The 21455-nt window shown below is 43.7% G+C and overlaps 1 protein-coding gene across 11 annotated transcripts in view; it reads left to right on the top strand.

Moving 5' to 3' along the window:
- Positions 1-21455, top strand: part of TAOK3 (TAO kinase 3) — an 84688-nt gene that overhangs the window by 51016 nt on the left and 12217 nt on the right. For 6 of the 11 annotated variants that reach the window (XM_035556932.2, XM_035556931.2, XM_050714302.1 and 3 more), the window contains 4 exons: positions 712-793; positions 6914-7081; positions 9999-10205; positions 16587-16721. In XM_035556932.2, coding sequence (XP_035412825.1) covers positions 712-793; positions 6914-7081; positions 9999-10205; positions 16587-16721 — 592 coding nt within the window. The remainder of the gene's footprint in view (positions 1-711; positions 794-6913; positions 7082-9998; positions 10206-16586; positions 16722-21455) is intronic. The other 5 variants (XM_035556941.2, XM_035556939.2, XM_035556942.2 and 2 more) reach the window with 1 other exon arrangement.

The following is a 21455-nucleotide window of genomic DNA, read 5'->3' as shown; positions in this document are numbered from 1 at the left end:
AAAGAAATTGCTTTCATATCTCCACGCCTATACTCAGATCATTTTGTGCAGAATTTGCAATGCAGAGTAGAAGCAGCTTGGGAATATAGTACAAGAATCAGTATTGTTGATTGCAGGCAGTTTGTTTATAGTCACCTGTTTGCTGTCTGTGACTTTGAGAGCACAAGGAGCAAGCAAGGTGCCTTTTATGCTGCTTTTGAGATGATGAGCATCTGGAAGATTAGTTTTCTTTCAGGTTGTGATGCAAGCTCACATGAAGCCTAAAGTTTCTTTGAACCTAACCATGTACCAAGATGTGTTCCTGAGTCAGCGTTGCAAATGGTGGGAAGCATCTAGAGAGCAGGGAGTCATTTCATCAGCTAACTTAGCAAGCACATTTCTAGAGTTGCTGTGAATTTCATTGTCATCTAATTTTAAGTAGCTGAAGTAAAATTGAAAACACTGGCTGGTACACAGAGTTCTTGTTCGGCTTTCATTTTGTGGCTGGGGATAACTGCCGTGTCTTTATCCACAGCCTTTAACTGCTGAAGGAACTGGTGGGATCAGCTTACTCAGAATTTAGAAAAGTCAGTTAACTGTTGTGCCCTAGTACTTGAGAACAAATTAGTCAGGGTTTTTCTTTTGCTCTTTGCTAGTACGTTTGTGTATATTTCAGATACTAAGCTTATTTTTAATTTAAACCTCTTTTTTTTTTTTTTTTTTAATCTACAGGTCAGACTCCTTTAGGGGATTTGTTGATTACTGCTTACAGAAAATACCTCAGGAAAGGCCATCATCAACAGATCTATTACGGGTAAATTTTCAAATCTCTTTCAGAAATTTGGGAAAAATGTGTTTGCCTACCCCAAAGTAATTCTAGTGGTGGTGAATGAATATTTTCCCTTTTTCAAAACACTGTTGCTTTTTCTCTTGTCTGTACCAGTAGTTTTGGGGGTCTTTTTTAAAGTACCTTTGAAATTTTGAAGGAACTAATAACTGCATGTGTTCGGATGCATGTTGTTTTTGGCCACCACAGTACTGCTTCCCATGATCTGAATTTGGAATTCTCTTTATACCTGCTGGAATAGGACTGCATTCTACACAGTTTATTGGACAAGTTTCTTCTCTTGCTTGCAAGCTGAAAAATTTGCAGAAGCCTTATGCTTTTTGGTAGTGCAAGGCGGGATTCCTGTATGTCTCTAAGGTTGGGAATTGGTTGCCTTTTCTCTGCATGCACCTTTCTAAGATATCCCATCAAACATCTTCTAAGGCTGCTAAGGCAGAATAGTCACACTCTTTGTTTCCTGAAGAACTTTGTGGCCTTTAGGCTCAAGTTTGAAAGCGTGGTGGCCTTGCTAGAAGTGCTGGAGTATTTTAGGCTATTTAAGGTTACAGGTAAAATCAGGAAATGGTTACAATTCCCTTTATAACATGATGCTCAAGAGTCAAACTGCTGGAGAAAAGTAGAGGCAGGCTGTGTAGTAAAATGCTTATACTGCTGAGTGAGGAGTTATTTAAGGGAGCAGCCCGGCACCCTGCTCCTCGTACACCCCAGAGCTTGGCAGAGGTTACTTTTGTGCTAGAGAACTTGCAAGCCCCGTGAGCCAGCAGAGAGAGTGACAGGTCCTTCAGCTGAAGGAAGGGGCTGCCAGCAGGTGGGTAGAAAGGTGTCATATTGATATATTTAATTATTTTAATTTTTCTTCCTTCAAGACAAAGCTGCACATCCCTTAACTGAAAGTTTTATCAAAGACAGACAGGTCCAAAGCTGGATCAGTTAAATCTGTGCTGCAGATGTGAATACCAAGCAGTAATTTTCTGTGTAGGGAGGCCTTAGGAGCATGCTTCTGAGCGCTTTGCAGAAGAAGGAACTTTGACCAGCCTCTCTGCTACGCTGCAGTGTCAGTAGGATGCCCTGAGTTGTGACCACGCCGCACTGTGTGGCCTCTGAAAGAGCAGAGAAGAGATGAGGGAAGAAACCGGAGGCTACCCTAAAAATGACCTCTTTCAGGCATTTGCATGATTTTGTGTAAAGTACTGTAACTGCTAACTTCCCAATTGTGCCTTAATTTTTCTGTTTATCTTCTCGAGTAGAGAAAAATGATATTTTTCTGTTGTGCAACAGGCAATATTTGCTACCAAGCTTATATACAATTTCGGTGAAGATTTAAGGCTTGTATTTAGCTACAGATCTTCTCTGTGGAAGCAATAGAAAATCTGAAAAGCCATTTTAATTGCTACTCAAACTCAAGACTTAACCAGTCTTCATAAGATGCACAGGCAATAGCAAATCTGTTGCAGAGCTGGAAGTACTTTGAGAATTATACTCCACGTGATGAGAGGATTAGGCTCTTAATGAAGTTTTACAGATAGTCACCGATTAGTTAAAGAAACGGGTATTAGGGATGGAAAGAGCCTGAGTGACCTAGGTTATGCCCTGGCCAGGCTGGGATTGCTGTGGGTTGCTCTGAGCTGTCCTGTCTCGTTTTTTTTCAGCGCGATGCAGATGGAGTTCAGGAAGGTTATCACAAACTTTTTTTTTCCCGGTAATGTCAGCGTGATTAATTCCGATCTGTTCATACCTTTCAAATCTGTTCACAATCGTAGAACAGTTTGAGTTGGAAGGAACCTGAAAGACCATTAAATCCACCCCCCTGCCATGTCAGGGATACCTCCCACCAGACCAGGATGCCCCAAGCCCCTTCCAGCCTGGCCTTGAGCACCTCCAGGGATGGGGATCTTTCTGCCTGCTCTCAGTTCAGCTCTTTCCTTTTTGCTCTAGTCTTGTAAGTCATTCCTTTGTGCCTGTCTGATCCTGGTTTGGGGTTAATTTCTGTCCAAAGTTCTGCTGGCTGGACAGGCATTTTTGGCTAATGTGCTATCTCAGTGTGTTACGCCAGGAGTGGTTACATAGGCTGTGCTTGGCACTGCTACGGCAGTGGGGTTTGGGCTGCTTCATTCTTCTGGCTGCTGTCTTGTTCAGAGGTCTTGAGAAATTTACTGGTTAGTGCCACCTGTAGATTATTACTTAGTGAGCGAACTCTGCATCTATTTTCATTGTGTATTTTCAGCCATTACATTTTTCAGCTTCTCTAGTCATGCAATGTTGTATTTCTATCTGTTTCTGATCCCATTTTCCAATCATTTTTTTGTCCTACGTGGGCTTTGAGGAATTGCTCTCGATTAATTAATGCCTTCTAATGTTTGCTCCTTTTCTATATTCGTGCATCATGCCTAGAAGTTAAAAGTAGCACTAACAGAATAGGCCTGGGTTAACTTATCAACTACCAGAAAGTTGTTTATATCCCTTCAGTAGTTTCCATACTGAACCCAATTAATTAGAGCTAGTTTTGGAAATAACTATCATTTTGGAAAGTGCCTCGTGCAGCTTCATAATAGCCATGAGCATGTAGGAGGGGGACCCGTGCTGGGGCTGATGTGTCCTGAGTTTGACAGAGCCTTGTCAGCGAACCCTAAATCAGTTCCGTTTTCAAGTCATCAGCGTTCAGTTTACCTGAGAAGTACAGGAACTGTTTATAATTCCCAGGGCTTTGTCTTTGGAAAATTCAAGAGCAGCTTTTCTTTAGAAAGTAGGGATGTGTGAAATCCTGTCCAGCCCCTTCTCCATCAGGCTTTTTTTTATTTTATTTTTCGTTTTTAAGTATCTCCTTTCTATAAAATTGATTAGTGGCCCTGCTATTCCTCTGGTTGCCGTACATAGCTGCTGGTGAGAATTGCATGGCATGCTGCTGTTTCACACCAGGTAAACAGGACTCGGTTTTTCCTTAAATATTTGAGCAGAGGAATTGTTAGCTCCGTAGGGTGTTTTGCTTAATTTCCACAGTAGGTTAGATTGCTGCTCTGTGTCTACCTGCCAGCCTTTTCATGCTGATTTCTGTTCTAAGGCTACCATTCAGCCTTTGTTTTATGGCTTCTCTTGTTGCTTTTTCAGCTCCGTAAAATGCGTTCTCATGGATGTTTCTGAATCTCTTGGTTCTTGAAGTGAGAAATCGAAATCATGCACTCTTTACTGAATAGCTGGCTTTGCACTTGCTTCTGTCTTTGCTTTAAGCCTGGACCATATAGAATATTTAACCCTCATGCCTTCACTTTCCAGGTAAAGGCTGACAAACGAGCTTGTTTTTACTTTCTCTTCAGCGCCTGGTATATTTTTCCTGTGATCCATTTGTGCCGTGGCACATAACCAGCGTTTTGTTCTCCGGTTCTGCTTGCAGCACCCCGACAATCCTTTGACCAGCTAATAGGTTTATGTTGTGGGTTTCAGAATGATTCATTCATGTGGATTGGCAGTCTTTCTGCTCTCTAGGAATAGTGTAAGTTCATTGAAGGATATGATTTCAGGAGTACCTTAGGTTGGAGTCTGCACAAACAATTGGAGCTGAGATGTCATTCTTAAATTATGTATATTCAGTCTTTTTGTTTGGTTTTAGACTTTCAGAGCAGTACCCCAGATGTTCCCTCCTGCAGGAAACATCTCCTCCCTAAAGCTTGTCAGACTATAAGATTCAAGATCTTTTTTCTTTTAGGGTTTTTTTATACTTGCGTGTAGTAAACAGGAATAGAGAGAAATTTTTGTGGCCACATTTTCTTAAAGGGAACTGAATTTTAGGAGGTGTTTTAGAATGTATTCAATTTCAGTTTACTGTCTTGGATGAAAACATACCAAACCTATCTCAATAATATTTTCACTTTCAAAATTAAATTACAAAATTCTCTTTAAAGACTTTTTTCTTATTTTTCTCAGCTTGTTTGATATTCCCAGGAGACTTGGTTCTGTTGGTTACTCTTCCAGCCAACTTACTGTTTGCCTTTAGGTTAACCACTTCTTTTTGAGTCTGTTTTTTTCTTACAATCTGAAGAAAGTGTACAAATTAAGTCCTATCAGCCATCATTTCTTACCAGTTTTTGCAGTACCTAGCAGAGCAGTGACTACATCTTATAAATGTAGTTCAGTTATTTCATGCAGATAAGCATTTAGAATCGTGTTCTTGTTATACAAGACTTTTGTTTATGTTCTTATGCATCTGCCTTACAGTTTCCATGTGCTCCCATTCTAATATTTGAGGAGCTTAAATATGAAGCACATAGCTTGTCACTTAATGAAAGGAGTATTTGCAGTGTTAAAGAATATGCATAAACAAGTATACACTGGATAGGTAGGATGGAGTTAAGTTCAGGATCATTGTTCCAAGTGCGTTACTGCTTTCTAAAAATTACCTATTATCTACAATGAGATAAAAATTGTTACCTTTTTTCTAATCATAAATAAGCTGCAGGTTGTTTGCCACTGTTTACAGAGAAATAAATGGTGGAGATCTGAAAGGAGCAGAAATGAATCATTTTGCTTCTGCGTGAAATAACATGTAGTATTTTTAGTTATAATTCAAAAGTAAACACCATCGCTGCTAGCAGAGAAATGGATACCGAAGTGACTAGCTTTCTCCCTTAACAAAACTGAAATGCACAATAGTTTGAATTCAATTAAAAACAAGAAATAAGCCTGTGGCATGATTCTTCCTGTGCTTATTTAGAAATCATTAAAAGATGATCTTGTCAACTTTCTTGCGCACAAGACTTGTGTTTTAAGAAGGGCTGGGTCTGTTGTGTCTGTTACTACAGCTGCAGGTGGCTGTATTAGTGCTTGAGTTTGAGGGGTGCCACCAGATCCAGGGGAGAGATGCGTTTCCCCGAGTTCACCAGCTGTGGCCAGAAAGACCAGGCAGGCAGATGTGATCCTCCTGAGACCTTTGCAGCTGGGGTCCAACCGTTGAGCTCCCTAACAAAAGGCCATCCTGGCATTTGCAGTGCAGGGTAGAAAACTTTATTTCCTATTCCTATCTTTCATTGTTCACATTTCTAGAAACACACAGATGATTGTGCTTTAAAGCTATCTCCTATGGTGTATATTAAGCAGCGTACCCGAACGCAGTGATCCCATAATTGGCAAGTGTATGCTCAGACTGTTTACGTACTCAGAGGTTGAATCAGAAAGCTGCAGGGTTTTCAGACTCCATCACCAGTTGTACAGCGCAGGAGGACGTGGCTGATAAGTCAGAGCAGAGCATTTCATCACGTACTTAATTTCCCTTGAACAACTTACTGTTAAGTCTGCACTTAAAACCTGTGCTTCTTGTACATCCTTAGGGGTTGGTAAGAACTGTGTGGTTTTTTTTCTTAAACTCTTTTCTTAAACTCTTTGATAATAAACAAGCCTTCAGTCTTCTTACTGGTTTGCAGTTGGAATAGGTCAGATGCAGGGTAAATCTTTGCATGAAGCTTAGGCAGGTAATCTTCCATAATCAGGATTGATTAATCTTCATCCTTTATGCATTTTGTTCATTTTTAAGTCCTGTGCATTTGCAGGGTTTAAAGTGGCAGTGTCTTGTTCCTTGTACACTTAAAGTGAAGGGGCTTGGGAAGGAACAAATCAGCTCTGATGCTCGGAGAGCCCAGAAAACCTGACCTCGGTCCAAAAAGTGGATCAGGGAGACGGGGTAGAGAGCTTTCAAAGGACCTCTCTGCCCACCACCCTGCTTCCCCTGCCACTGCTGTGTACGTGCACATGAGTTTCAAGTTGCAGAGTGATTTTTGCTCCTTTCTCTGTACTCTGCGTTTGATTGTGTTCTGTGCTGAAGCAGTTCCTCTGACTTCCCAACAAAGCGCTTTGCAGCCTACGCTTCAAAACTCAAAGGGCATAGCATGATCCGTTTGGTTGTTTGATACGGTGATGAGTACGGTACGGGTAATCAGTGCTGAGCGTGCTGGAGTCTTTCATAACAGGTATTACTAACTGCTGAATGTGAACTGGTGTCTCATGCCCCTCTTGGGAGGGAGAAGTCCCTGTGCCCCTGTTTTCACATCAAACATACTAGTGTCATGTCTGAGACGGTGTGTTTTATTTCCTTGATTATAGCATGATTTTGTTCGCCGAGACCGACCACCAAGGGTACTAATAGACCTCATACAAAGGACAAAAGATGCAGTACGTGAACTGGATAACCTTCAGTACCGGAAAATGAAGAAAATCCTTTTCCAAGAGACACGGAATGGCCCACTAACCGAGTCTCAAGAGGAGGAGGAGGTACTTCTATTTTGTTACCCCATTTGCACTGTTCTAAATCATCTTAGGCCAAGTGAGATGTTCCTGTCCTTAAGAGGCAGAACAAGCACAGCCAGATATGGATGCAGTCCATGTTGTTGGAATATCATCTGAACCAGCAGAGACAGGTGGGATAATGAGCATTAGCAGCCATTACTCAGTGTTAGATGTGCATTTATTGGCAACTTTAAAACTTTGTTTTTTCAAATGGTTGCCTTTCTTCTGAAAGCTTTAGGGAAGAAACTCATTTGAAGGGAGATTCTCTATGACGAAAAATAACTCGGATCCTGTATAAAGGAGGGCCTATTGATGGTCCAAGGTTTCCAGTCCTACGAGCACAACCAAGACCAGTTGATTAATGCTAATATTTTTTTGAAATTAACATAGGCCCATTACTTTATAGTATAGTTACCGTGAGCTGAAAAGCAAATCACCAAATTAGTAAGACTTGTTTTTTTAATTTTTAATCTTTTTTGCTTTTATATTAAAGATATAAAACTCAGCTGCAATTTAAATCTTGTAATAAACAACCCACTTAATCAGGGTATGATAATTGACACTAACTGTGGCTCAGAGAAGAAAAACAGTCATTTTTCAATTGATGAGATTAGATGGAAATTTATGTCGTTTGGTGCGGGCACATTAGATAAATAAATCGATGCCTGGTTCTCAACCACAAAAAATCACAGACAAGTTGATGTTTTTATTCCTTTTTGCTGCACTACAGCAAGATCACATGCAGTGAGATGCCCAAGTTTAGTCTATGTTTGGGGACTTGGCTTTGAGGCTTGTGTATGTCAGATACTCTGTTAAGGCTAGGCTAGAGCATTGGTTTAAGAGATGGGCAAGTTTGGATGTCAGGAGAGCACACAGCAAGAACAGACTGGTGCTTAATACTGCCCTTCACTGTGGGGAAGATGCACAAAAGCAGCAAGAACAGCAACCACTGTGGTTTAAGCTACGAAGCGCTGCTGTTCTGACCCTCCAGCTAGGCAACTTTAAATCTTTAGGTTATTTATCTGGGGGAGGGAGAGCGGGGGCGTCAGATTTTTGCACTGAAAACTTCAAGCTATGTCCACCTATGTATGACAAACTGCCGGGAGAGTGACAGAACCGGAAGCACAAGGAAGTGAGCTTCCCACTTGACAATTCAGCAGATCCAAGCTCAACAGCCAAGGTGTGGTAGCAGTTGACTCTGAGATGCATCTTCCTCTGTTCTTCCTGTCCCCACCCCTAAAAAGGGGGAAAAAGTGTCTCCAGGAATTAACACTAATGAAGCTCACACTCTGCACGTGCACAGCATGCCCTGCACTGGGATTTACCCCTGAGCTTGCGTACTACAAAAAGAGGTTGTATTGCTCGTGTGTACATTGCTTACTTGATGGTGAAAGTTAAACACAGCACTCGCTTCAGTCACTAATGGTTAACAGAAGCTGTAAATGCCACAAGCCAGTTTCTCTTTCTACCCTAGTGTAAGGGACGTTACAAATCCTTATTTTTAACACTAAAAATAATACTAATGCTTTCCTCAGAGCTCTTGAAAGGAACTAAAGGTCATTTGGAAAGTATTTAAGCCAGGAAGTCAACATTGAGGTTGCATATGCAATCTCTTCTCTGCCCTTTTGTGCATATGTATTTATTAGTTACATAGTCACATTCTCATCTCAGATGCCTGATTACATTATTTCTTCTGCAACTTTATATAAGCATCCTGGAAATGTTTTCATTCTCCTGTGTATACGTTCTCTGTAAAATAGTATTCTTTTGTATTTTGGAATTTAAGTGCTTTTACACAGGCTCTGAATGATCTGCTAATTGCTTAAAAAATAATCAGACAATCAAATACGTATCTGTCAAGTCTGTCAAGTTTATCTTTCTTTCAGTTTCCAACCAAATGAGTATCCTGTTAATTGATTTGAAATGTAATTCTCCCCAAGCTCACTTCGGAGGCCAGGAGGAACTGGGTGCAGTAGCAACCATTCATTTTGGTGAACCAAGGCTATTTTGGAGCAGGAGCTGAAGGCTGTTCAGAGCTCTCAGTCCTCACTGAACTCACTGCAAGCATCTTCAGTCCCGTTAGTTTATTACTGGGGACTCCGTACGTTCTCAAGTCAGTCCAGATTAAGCTCATCCTCAGGGATTACTGAGCTGATATGAGTATACAAGCAAAAGAAAAAAAAGACGCTAACTTCTGGTATTTGTCTGTAGAAGAAAAACATGTCCTATGTGAGGAACAATTATTTAGGTATGTCTAAGCAGATTACAATAACTTTAATCGCTGTAATAATGCAGGCTCTTCTGAGTCAGCTGTTTAAAGGTGAATGAAGATTACATAAGAATTTATCTTGGCTGAAAACACAAAGATAGTATGTTGTTTTTAGCTTGAAAGAATGTCACTGCTGACTGCTTGGGACATGGAGGTTAAAACCTCTGCACCCATGATGTACCTGAGATAACAGAATCATGAACGAACGGGTTCATCATTTTGCATTTCTTCTGACCCACAAAACGTGTTGCAGCATATACAAACTTGGAACATCACTTTAATACAAACTTCAGCGATTGTTCCTATCTTATTTATGAGACTCCTTTCACCACCAATCCAGTATTCCTGGATGCCTCCTATTCAATCCAGAGTCGTGCCCAGACTTACTGCTATGTGCAAAAAACTGCCCTGACGTCTGATTTATGAGGATTGCAGGGGAGGAGGCAAAAGCTCACTGCCCCCTATAGAGTGCTGCATAATCTAGGCAGCCTTGAGAAACGTAGTTGCCGAAATACTGAGCAAAACCCCTTTAACTCTGCAAAGTTGCCTTTAAAGCAAACCTCGGGCACCGCAGTCACCTGTTGGGTAGGTGACCTCCTGCGGTACCTGTAACCCATGCCCCTTGTTTTATAGGACAGTGAGCATGGATCAAACCTGAGTAGGAAGATGGACAGTCTGGGCAGCAACCACTCCATCCCGAGCATGTCCGTGAGCACAGGCAGTCAGAGCAGCAGTGTGAGCAGCATGCAGGAGGTCCTGGATGAGAGCAGCCCTGAACTGGTCATGATGCATAGTGACGAGAGCACAATTAATTCCACTTCCTCCGTTGTTCATAAGAAGGTATGTCCTCTGGTGCTCTCCAAAGCTTCCTGCCCTCCCTGCTGTCGCTCGTGCTGTGTAGGGCCCAGCGAGCAGTGTGCTGTGGTCTTGTGCTGGGCCGTTTGCTGAGAGCAGGAGCTGGTGATGGGCTTGCCAGAGTCAAGTTCTGTGTTTTTTAAATTTTAACAGCTGAGCTGCGTTCAGATAATCTCTGAAAATACAAAGAGATGGCTAAGGAAGGGTAGCACTGTCCGTGTGTAGGCAGGGCCCACGCAGACTTACTGCATGCCTCCTTACCTGCCCCGCATGTGCACTCCTTCACCTCTGCTCGTATCTTCAGTCCTTGTTTCCTTGTGAATGAGTGTGCTGTACTGTGTAGCACGGTGACAAGTGGTCACAGCAAAGCTAACTGTTTACCAGTCACAGTGTATGATTAAAATCTGCTTGCACTTGGATTTCCCTCATGAGAAGTGGAAGTGTGCAGAACTTTGGACCCTTCCCACGAGGTACGTTTCCAGTTAAATACTACTCACTGCTGCTCTGCTCTTTCGCTGCATGCTGTGATCTGTTGCCTTTTTGTTTTCTTGGTGTTAGATAGCAAACTGAAGTTGCCTACCTCTAAGTCAGCATCTAATCTGTAGGATTGTTTGAGTGAAATAGTTTTGGCTTGGCCTTAGCAGTGTCATTTACTAGTGGGCAGTAAAGCGTAGGCTTTGTGTGATTGCATTTGCAAAGAGCTTCAATGTGTACATGTGCTTTTTGCCAGAAGAGCTAAAACATTACAGCAGCAATAAAAGTATGAGTTTCACATTTGTGGGTTGCAACAAAGCCTGTTTTTAACTAACTAAACATTTGTAAGCATTTTTTTTCTCCTGAAATACACTATTTATGCAACTGAATATTGAAGCGTTTATAAAAGGGACCTCTCAAGTAATTTCGTCTCCAACAAAAGATTGTCTTACATATTTAAAGATATGGGAAGATAAGATGCATATGTTTCAGTGGGTTACATTTTTGTCAAATATGTTTTCAATAACACCTTTAGAGAGAGACCTTTTTGGAAAAAAATAGGTACAAAAGGCCAGTCCAAGGAACCATCGGAACGAAGAGCAGCGTAACTGATCTTACATTCTGGGTGATTATAGTTGGAGCTTGTTTCTCATGTTGTGTAGGTTTCAAGAATGTGTATTTTGATTTCACATTGCCAGGTAGTTATATTTATGTATGCATTAAAATAGAAGTTGGAGAGATTGATTTACGCAATAGTACATTATAATATTACTGATGGATCGGTGTCATTACAGTCGATGAAGACAAAATGTGAGCCAATCCTGCCAGACCTAAATTGCATTTGTGAAAGAAGTAGAGTTCCTGCTTGCATTAAGAATACTATTTCACTTTGTACTGATTGTATGGCACTTGCAAAGTACAAATACAGGAAGACTTCTGAGGTTATGAATTCAATCCTCTTAGAATGGTAATAACTGCTATGTTCTGTAAGATGAAGACATTCAGCTGAGAACAATGCTCAATTCAGTTAGGCTCCTTTTAAAAACTTCCTAACTCACGGTTTATGTATGGTGTCATATTTAAGTTATGGACAGAAGGAAGTGTTAGCTGCCTCTGCTTACAGGTACCTGTGGGCAGGGAGCATATACTCTCATAGTCCTGTGGTTGCACACTATACATGAGACAACACTTGTACTGTGAAAAAGCATAATTATGACACCACATGAATGTTATTACTTCTTTGGAAGAACAGATCTTACACACTTTTAACGGAAGTGGTGTAAAAGAACTCACATAGAGGTCACTTAAAGCAGATGTTTTAAAGTAATTTTGGAAGTACACGAGCCAGATTTGCACTGATGGTCTTTATGAAGTAGTTAACAATGGGCCGTGATTACTGCTCCTTGGACTGGAGTAGGTGTCATTGCAATTGGCAAATGTTACCTTCTGCTGTATGTATGCATTTAGAGTATGCATAGCAGGATATATACTACCCTGAAAATATAGTTTTAATTTAATATATGTCTTTTTTAAATTGTCTGTTACTTGGGGCAATGCAATTTTAAACAAAAAATATAAAAAATATATATTAATATATACATGAAAAAAATAAAACTGGAACAGGACATTTCAGGGGGTTTATGTACGCATACATTCATTCTATTTTCAAGTTAAAGTTCTTTATTCTGAAAAAAAAAAAGAAAAAAGTTCAAATTGTGCTTGCTTTAACTGTTTCTGTAAACTGATTAAGTTAATCCACACAACCTGTTTTTGTACTACCAGGTGAGAAGTAGGGAGCTCTGTAATGCTCCGGAGCCTAATCACAAACAAAATTAAAAGAACCTGGGGGTGCATGTTTAAAGTTAGCTGTTGTTTTGCATTTCATCAGCCTTTAAAGGCTAAAAAGAAAATACAGATGAACATAATTAGCCAGCTGTCTGCATTATGTGGACACAGGGTCATCTACTAGATTGTTTTGACACAGGTCAAATCAGAGTGTTGTGTAAAATTATGGTATTCCACAAATGTGTTAATTAACAACCTCCAGATGTACCAGACTCTGCAAATGACCAGGATGGCTAAATTGCCCGAACCCTTCACGTTTTTTAAGACTCAGAGCTCCAAGTGTCAGAGACCTTTCGATTTCTTTGCACCACGGCCCCAGAGTGTTGTGTGCAATTTTAAAATTTAGGATGAACTAGTCTGTGGGGATGTGCAAAACACAATTCCCCACCTCCAGTGCTTCAGACCGATCCAGCCCAAGTGGCTTCCAGGAACGCTGTTCTGCTGTCCGAAACAAGTATGGCAAGCGGTAGGACTCGGAATGCTCCTGTGCAGCATTCCTCCTCGGAATGCTGCTTACTTTATTTCCATAAGACTTTATAGTAGTAAGGGGAAAAAAATAAGTCTCATTTAATCTAAGCAACAAGCCAGTACGGTATTGTTTTGTTCAGCTCTGCTGTACAGAGTTGTTGCTGGTCCTTACCTCTTAAAGATGAAACTTTGACAATAAAAACGTTGCCAGGGGAATCCTCTGATTAAAATCTAGTTTATAACAAAAGGCATGAAAAGAGGATGCTCACAAACTGCCCAATGCCCGTAATAAACATGGACTTCTCTAAGAACTGTTGGAACTTGAGCAACTTCACAAGTCCACTGAACTACCCTGTGCATGCCGATGCCTACCGCTGCCGCAGTCGGCATGCAGCCTTCCTGCTGCCTCTGCCCTGCTCTTCTGTGGGAGCTCTCCTGCATGACAGGAGTTGTGATTCACACTTGGAAAAGGTGGTGGTTGTATGAGATGTAAAGGATATTTGGGTGTAATGACTTGCAGGCTTGAGTTTTGGCTTGCATGCGAAGGCAGCGATGAAACCTGTGTGCTATCTGGAGCTGTCAAGGAGGTCAGTGCTTGAAGCCTTTTCTAGAAAGACTCCTGATACATCAACCTCTCTGTGGATTATTGAGTTTTAGTCCGGTGTTTTAACATGAACGATGGCACCCTGCTTCCTTTAAATTCTTAGAAGCTGGGGATTTGCTGCAGTTCTGTGCACTGCTCTGCTCTTCATGAAGGTATTTGGTGTGTGCCATCAGAGGTGCAGCACGCGGGTGAATATTCCTGTCAAGGTGAAACTGGATGTTTCTGCCTCAGGCTGATCCAGTTGGTTGGTTTGCTGTTGGGGAGGTTGTTTGTGAATCGGTTGCAGAAGACGATGGGACTCCTTCCTCTGTGTTTTGTTAGATCTTTCCACTTAATGTGGGATACTTTGCCAGTGTGAGAGGTTCAACGCTGCTATGTGCTGAACAAATGTTCAGTGCTGAACTATGAAATACAATTTATAGATCTGTCTGCCCGGTTTTGCTGTGATTAAAATTTGAGGCAAAATTCTCATCGATTTATCATTAGGAAAAAAATCAACTCCCATCCACCTACTGAGCTGTTTTTTGTTTGCTTCTGTGGCTTGCTCATTCAGTTGCCTTCTGAGCAGGTATTTTATTCACATAGGAAGTTTTGTTGCAGAAATGTCTTTTTTCCCCCTAGCATTTCATGGAACAAGCTACATCTTTCTTTATAAACAAACAAACAAAAAATTACCAGTACAATTACTGCTATCTGGAAGGAGTCAGCTCAGAATGTCCGTAGCATAACACGAAATCACCATTAACAACTGGCGGTGAGTGTTGCTCTTAAAAATGCATGGCTGCTGCATTAGGTCGATGTTCCTGAGATAGTTGGCCTGGCGCTAGGGGCTGTAAAACCTGCTGTTCGGTGAGGAGGATGAAAAGATGGTGTGTGGTGGAACCGAGGTGAGGCTCTGGAGAGCAAAATTCGGGTTGTCATCCATGGGCTGACCTTGGGCAAGCCGTGCCATTTTGAGCAGTGGTTTGCTTCTTGCCTGGTTTTAATATTTTACATTCATCCTAGCATGGTAATGGAGAGAAGGAAGGTGACTGAAGGACAGGGGTGTTTCTAGAAGACCTTAGGAACCTTGTTTGTTCACGTGTGCTGCAGCAGACCATGTATATTTGGCCTGATACGTGAGGGTGCTGCGGAGCTACAGAAGGCATGGGAGCGGTGCTCCTCCCATGGACCCATGTGTGTCATCTGAGTTATGCTGCTGAAATTTACCTGTTTAATCAGGATTTTTGGTGCGACTGTTAGAGTCTAAGCCTTTTTTCGGGAAAGCGTGCAAGTCTGGGAGCACCCTGTCTGCCACGTGAATGTACACAGATGGAAAATGGAAGATCGGCCCTGTTGCTGGTAATTGCCCTTCTGTAACACTGCCTCCCCCTGCTAGGGCAACAAAAAGCCCACCATGGGGATGACAGAAGTAAAAAGAAACGTCAACTTGTTATTGCACTTTGTGTAGGCCCACTACTTGTCTGGCAGATTGTCCTTTTTAATCGTTTGGGCACACTGGGGCTTTGGTAGCTGGGGGGGTGCCAGGACAGTCTCAGCCATCGCGCTCGCCCTGCAAAGGCAAGGGGGAGCCTGGGGCACAGGGGCTCGAAACAAAGGGTGGGAGAAGAGAAAATCATACTGCAAGTGGTTGAATTTGCATGGGTCCAAACCAGGAAAAGCTAAACGCTGAGGACAGCAGAGGGGGAAATGAGCAGCTGGAGTGGGAGAGGAGCATTGGTGCGACAGTGGTGTGGTGGTGGAAGCGTTGGTGCGCGTTGGCTGGTTTCTTGTCCTGGGTCTTTCTGACCTGGCTGATGTCTGGAATGGTGACAGGATGGCGAAGGTGCTCGTGCTCACCCACAGACACCCACTGCATAAGCCCAAAAGTCGCTACTGCCATAGCCAGTCCTTGGTGTAAAGGTTAGTGTCTCCTGCTCACCTTCAGTGTACTCATTCCTCACTTCCACAGCCTTTGGTTTGTGTCCATGACAGCCACAGACCTGATGAAACTCAGGAAGAATTGGTGGTGTTTAGCAGAAGGAGCTCGAGGAGGGCAGCCACGAAGCTGTGCCGGGAGCCATGCGGTGGGTGCGTGGCCGTCAGCTCCTGTCACGGGACATGACAGGATTCCAGCAGTGGTAGGAGCTGTCTGCAGGTGTGCTGACTTCTGGAGGCCACCTCTTCAATTAGCAGATTCACAATGTTGCTTCTGATGAGCGTGGCTGGTTGGGGTCTCCGTGGGCTCGCCAGGAGCTCTGCTGTCCTCACACCCAGCCTGCGGCGCTTTGGCAGAAGCATGGCCGCTGCTCGCGGCGCCTTTGCCAGCGAGCGAGAAGGGGAAGGCTGCACGAGAAAACATTTGTGCTAAAACCCGTGAGCTGTTGCTTTAAAGGGAAAAAAAAATCCTTTGTGGGCTGTGGAGAGAAAGTGCTAGAAGCGTGCGGGATCATGACTGGAAAGCAGGATCCCTGAGTGGCGGCGGAGGCGATCCTGCGCGGCGGCAGGGAGCGAGCCGGGACGCCGGTCCCGCCGCCAGGACAGAGGAGCTGAGCTGCCAAGGGAATGAGGCAAAATGTTGCTCTGGTGTTAAAAGGCAGCGGCGGCGGCTTTGCTAGACATGGAAGTCACGTTTTTCAAGGGATTACTCGGTTGCAGTGCTTTAAGCCAACCTTTCTGAGGAGCCCGGTCGCTCTGCATTGCTTTGTGCTTCTGAGTCTTTTTTTTTTCCGCACGTATGTAATACTGGAGGTTTAAAAAAAAAAAAATCTGCCAGGGATTCAGAAGGCATCCCGCTAGCGATCAGCTGACACGCCGAACCGAAGCTGCAATGTGTTGCTTATTCATTTTGTACCGTGGGAGCTGCAGGGGCTAGCAGAGAGCTAAACTATGCATTTCAAACAGCCGTGCTTGTGCAGAAAGAGGGCTGAGAGACAGGCAGCCGCCGAGGAAAGAGCACAGCTGGACTTTCTCCTTGTTTTTATCCATTTCTGCAGGATCATGTATTTATAAGGGATGAGGTGGGCCACAGGGATCGCAGGCCTGAGGTGCGGCCTACCCAGTCAGTGCAGAATCAGGCCCTCCACTACCGGAACCGAGAGCGCTTTGCCACAATCAAATCAGCGTCTTTGGTAAGCAGCCCCCACCCCTGCTCTCTCTCTGTCTCTCTCTCTCTCTCTCTGGGAAGGGGTCAAGAATTTTTTTTTTTCTCTCTTAATTTTTTTAATCTGTTGGCATAGCAACTAGATATTGCACCGAATGATGTTTTAGCTGTGTGTGTGAAATGTAAGGTGTAGGATATCTGTAATATCTGGGCTTTCACACTGCATATCTTTCCAGTCTATGTGGAATAAGCCACATTTGTGAGTGAAGCTAATATCGTTTTAGATTTTTTTTCCTCTTCCACTTATCTCCTTTGTTAGGGCTGCTAATATTAACAAATGTGCTTATTTGCATGTGCATAAAGAGTGTCTATGTGCTTGTGTGAAATACGGTTAAATGCTATGGAAATGCAGATGCATATGGGTTTTGAAACAATAAGATTGCTGTTTCCAGGATGAGCTGCTGCCGATTTTTTTTTATTTTTTTTCCCCATTCATTCATTCATTTATTTCAAGCAACTGTGCTGTGACTGCGCTTTGCAGGCTGATCCCCGGGTGGGATCGTGGGGTTGCAAGAGCTGAGGGCTCACGGCGGGGCTGTGGGCTTACAAAGAGGAGGGGGATGGGCTGAATCCATCCAGATTTGTACTATTGCAAATGTGATTGCTGTAAGATGCCTTTGTAGTAGCGAGAGGGGTGTGTGCTGCCAGAGTTGGCGGCCGCGCCGCCTCCCCGGCACCCGTGCGGCTGCGGCCAGCGGCAGCCTTCAGAGGGGCCCGCTCTTGGGAGCAGGGCGAGAAGCGGGCTATGGGGTGGGTGGATGGATGGATGGATGGATGGATAGACAGACATGTCACCGAAAGATTCGGGCCCCCCGGCGTTGGAGGTCACATGGACGGGAGCATTAGGAAGCACCGTGCCGCTTGCCCGCTGCCATGACATCATCCTGGACCAGCCCCGAAATTACAACAGCAGCCCTCCCCTTCTTGCTCTGCCCTGGCTGAGTGATTTTTTTATTTTTTAATTTTTTGCCTTCACCACCACCATTTCTTGATCCCCCTGCACAGATCCTCCTGATCTCTATGCGTGTAAGAGGCAGCGGCGTGTGTGACCACAGCTAAAGGTTGCCAGCCGAGCAGAAAAGCAGCAGCAGTGCCAGCAGCCAAATATCTTCCCGTATGGTAGTTGCTGCTGCTGTTAAATCCTAAAATGACGCTGAGGCGTTCAGACCTGTCACCAGACACTTTGCAGGCTGAGATTTGGGGCAGGGCATCCGAGTTCCACCTTCTGCAGGGGTGTTTCTGTGTAACACTGCCTGACTGCTCCCTGGGGCCGAGTCCCCTGCTCCCCATCCTCCTCTCCCCGGTTTCAGGATCCTCCATTCCCTGATTTCAGGATTGACCTAGAAATGGGCACGTTAGAGGTCTTCTGGTCTCCTGGAGACCCTCTGCCTTGCACATTTTTTCTCTTTTGTGTGTGTGCATACAGCACAGCACCAGCTCTGTTACCTGCATTCAACAAATAAAAGTAGGATCCGGTTAAGTTGGCTGGAAGGAAGAAATGATAAATGGCTCAAGTACCATCATCCAAGCATGTATGGAAATTGAGTCCTAGATTGATGGGTGTGTGAAATGTACTCATGATCTCTTACTCCCCCTGGAAAACTGCACCTCCTGTCCTTCCCTCAGCAGCAGAGTCCATCGCTCTTCTCTTCCTCGGACGTGTCATCCCTGAGCTTCTTTGGTGGGTGAAGTTATTGCGTGGTGAGGCCCCCTTGGGAGCTGGTGAAAGAGGGTGGCACGAGGATAAGGACAGTGAGGTCTTCCCAGTCCTCTGAGCTCTGGGGAAGGCAGCAGATGTCCCAAGGTCACTCTTCAGTCCCATGGCAGTCCCCTGTGGGGCTGGGACTGTGTCTGCCTTACATAGTCACTTGGATTTCCTGAATTGCTCTGCTTCAGTCACCAAGTGATTAAAAAGATACTGGGCCAGGAAGATGCTGGGCTTTTTGGAGAACTTTTCTGTCTCTGATTTTCTGTGGAACATGCTCTGATAAGGCTTAGAGTTCACACCAGCACAGCAGTACATGCACAGCATCTTCTGGGACAGGGGGAAATCCCAACCCTTGTCTCACTGTGTTAGCCACTGGGCCTGTGGAAAAGCACACAACATGTCATGTACAAACGTCGTTGTTTCCCATCACATGCATACGTATCCCCTTCCCCAACGAGAGAGAAGTTCCCCAAAACACCCCCTAGGTGTTACAGGAGGCGTTGCTGTGTCCTTAGGTTCTGAGATTGCATGGTAGGGAAGTAATTTCATTATGTTTACAACAAAAATAATTTCAGTTAATTTTGTGATGGGCTTTCCCTTTAATAATCTTTCACCTCTGAATTTTCCAAAATGGAAATCTAGAAAATAGTCTAAATTTCAACCATTTCCCCAGAACACAAAGAATGCCACTATATTTTCTTGGGTTTGAAGTGCTGCCGTGGCTGTCACACACTTCTTCTTTTAATCCCTGTGCATTCAGTGCACCCATTCTGGGTGACTGGAGGGTGTTGGTGGCACGGTGCTGGTACTGGTACGGCCAAGGGAAAACTGTCACACCTGCCCCCTTGTCTCCTGTTCCAGTATCTTGGTGGAAGACAAGGTCTGGTGTGTAGCTGATACGGGAAGAATGACCTAAACACGTTCGAAAGTTAGTGCGAAACCAGAAATTCAGACTATTCATCTGTGTTAATTTACTCTTTTAAATGTTATCTTAAAAAATAAATAAATAAAAATCCTGTGTGATAGCTCCTACATCACTGCTGCTGACCGTCAGTCGACTTCTCAGCACCTGGGCACTGCTTTTGGGCACAGAAAGGTTACACAGCCGAGAGCCATGTAGCCTGCATTGCAGGGCATCCTGAATTATCAGAAAATGGGAGTTTTGACACCAAATTTAACGATATGGGTGATATTTGGGTGTCAAAACATCTGCTGTGGGACATGCTGAACACCACCCTTGACAAGAGAAGAGGGCAGCACTAGAGGAAAGGTGCCCAGTGCGGGGCCGGTGGGCTGCGCACGTTGCTTCCCCCAGGCCAGATCCAGAGTCTTGGGCACTCACATCCCTGTTGTTCACCCCTACATCAGGATACTGCAGGATGAGGAAAGGCTTTCTGAAGGGCTCTGTCAACTTGGAAGTCTCATCTCCTTCCAAAAACAAGCTCAAATAGCTTTAGCGAGTGAAGGGGACCACAAACTGGAGGGCTGCACTAGACAGCTCTATGCTCCCAATGACCCAGAGATTTTAAGTGCGGTTCCCCTGCCCTGTTTTTCTGCAAAAGCATCACGTGAATACTAAGGAAACCAGGCAGGCTTTCAGATAACATAGTGAAATGGGCTATCCACAAAGGAACGGGCTGTGAACATCTCTCTCCAGTCTTTCAGTGATGCTTTGATATTATTTATAACAGGCTTAAAAAAAAAAAGAGGGCAAATGGGGTTAAGAAAACTGAAGGAGTGATCTTGCTTTTTGAAACAAGTGCTTACCTTTGGTCTTATTTTAAGCAAAAATTTTCATAGTCACTCATTCCTGGAACACCACCTTCTTTGGCCATTGTGTGTACCACCTTCTCCCCCTCTTTTTTTCCTTATGGCACTCTTGTGGCAGCATGGAACAGTGCTACAGGGAAAATACTCTGCGTATTTCTGCTGTTGTATTCAAAATCAGTATCTGGAAAGGAGATCAGGTGCCAGCCACATCTCCATACATCTCCATCTTACTTCGCGGATTATCAGTGATCCATAAATTAAAAGTTACAACTAGGAACCTAAGCCTTGAAGCTGAGAAAGCTGCTGTGAAAAGGAAGGCTGGAGGTTCTGCGTGTTGATAAGACTGCACCTATCAACATTTTCCAGTGGAAGGTGTTCTTTTAAATATGTGCAGAGAGGCACTGGTTTGCATTTCTGGTTGTCTTTCATGCTTGACCCCTTAACTCTCCACCACCTCATGCGTTTCCTTGATACCTACTTTTGCAGTTTTCAAATGAAATGATCTAAGGGGTAAAACTTCATAGCAAGATCAGGCAGTAGGGACCCTACTGAAGGCCTTGGCATTCTCTTTGAAATCCAAATTCTAGCAAAAATATTACATGATCTCATCCTGGGTGTGCAAAGCCAAATGTCTGGGTACATATGCGCACTCTTCTCTGGCTGTGGCCATTAAAATGGCATCGGGACAGTGTGACACCAAAACCTGGTACGTTTACATGGCGGCTGTTCCCCTGCACCCTCTTCTGCTGAAGCAATATTTTTTTCCAGATGCTTGTGCTCTTCAGCAACTCATCTGGCTGCTGCCAAACAGATCTTTGCCCTAAAATACTGACTTGTTCTTTCTTATCTCAAGGAGGTTCTCTCATTGTGAGAGGCTGCTGGTGTCTTGCTCAGTTCTCTGCCACCACCCAGCAAAGAGGACTTGGTATTTTGGTTAGTTATCAAGAGGTGAGAATAACCCTCGCTTAGGAGAACATTCAGTGTCTTGGTAGAGCAACATATATATTTAAAAAAATTTTTTTTAAAAAAAAGGAACTCTAAGAACTGCCAGTTTAGAGAAGTTGTGAGCCCAGCTTCCTTACGTCAAGCCAAAATCTTGGAGAGTGAAAAAGAGGAAGTTTGGATTTTGTGACAAGTGAAGTGCCTGTGAGAGTAGGTTGGGAAAGGCAGCTGCCTGTCTCAACGCTGTGTATGCCAAAGATGCAGAGGGATAAGAAACTGAGA

This window comes from Cygnus atratus, chromosome 17 (assembly GCF_013377495.2).
Source record: "Cygnus atratus isolate AKBS03 ecotype Queensland, Australia chromosome 17, CAtr_DNAZoo_HiC_assembly, whole genome shotgun sequence".
Taxonomy (NCBI): Eukaryota; Metazoa; Chordata; class Aves; order Anseriformes; family Anatidae; genus Cygnus; species Cygnus atratus.
The sequence above is the reverse complement of the archived record's forward strand: the minus strand, read 5'-3'. Positions and strand labels throughout refer to the sequence as shown.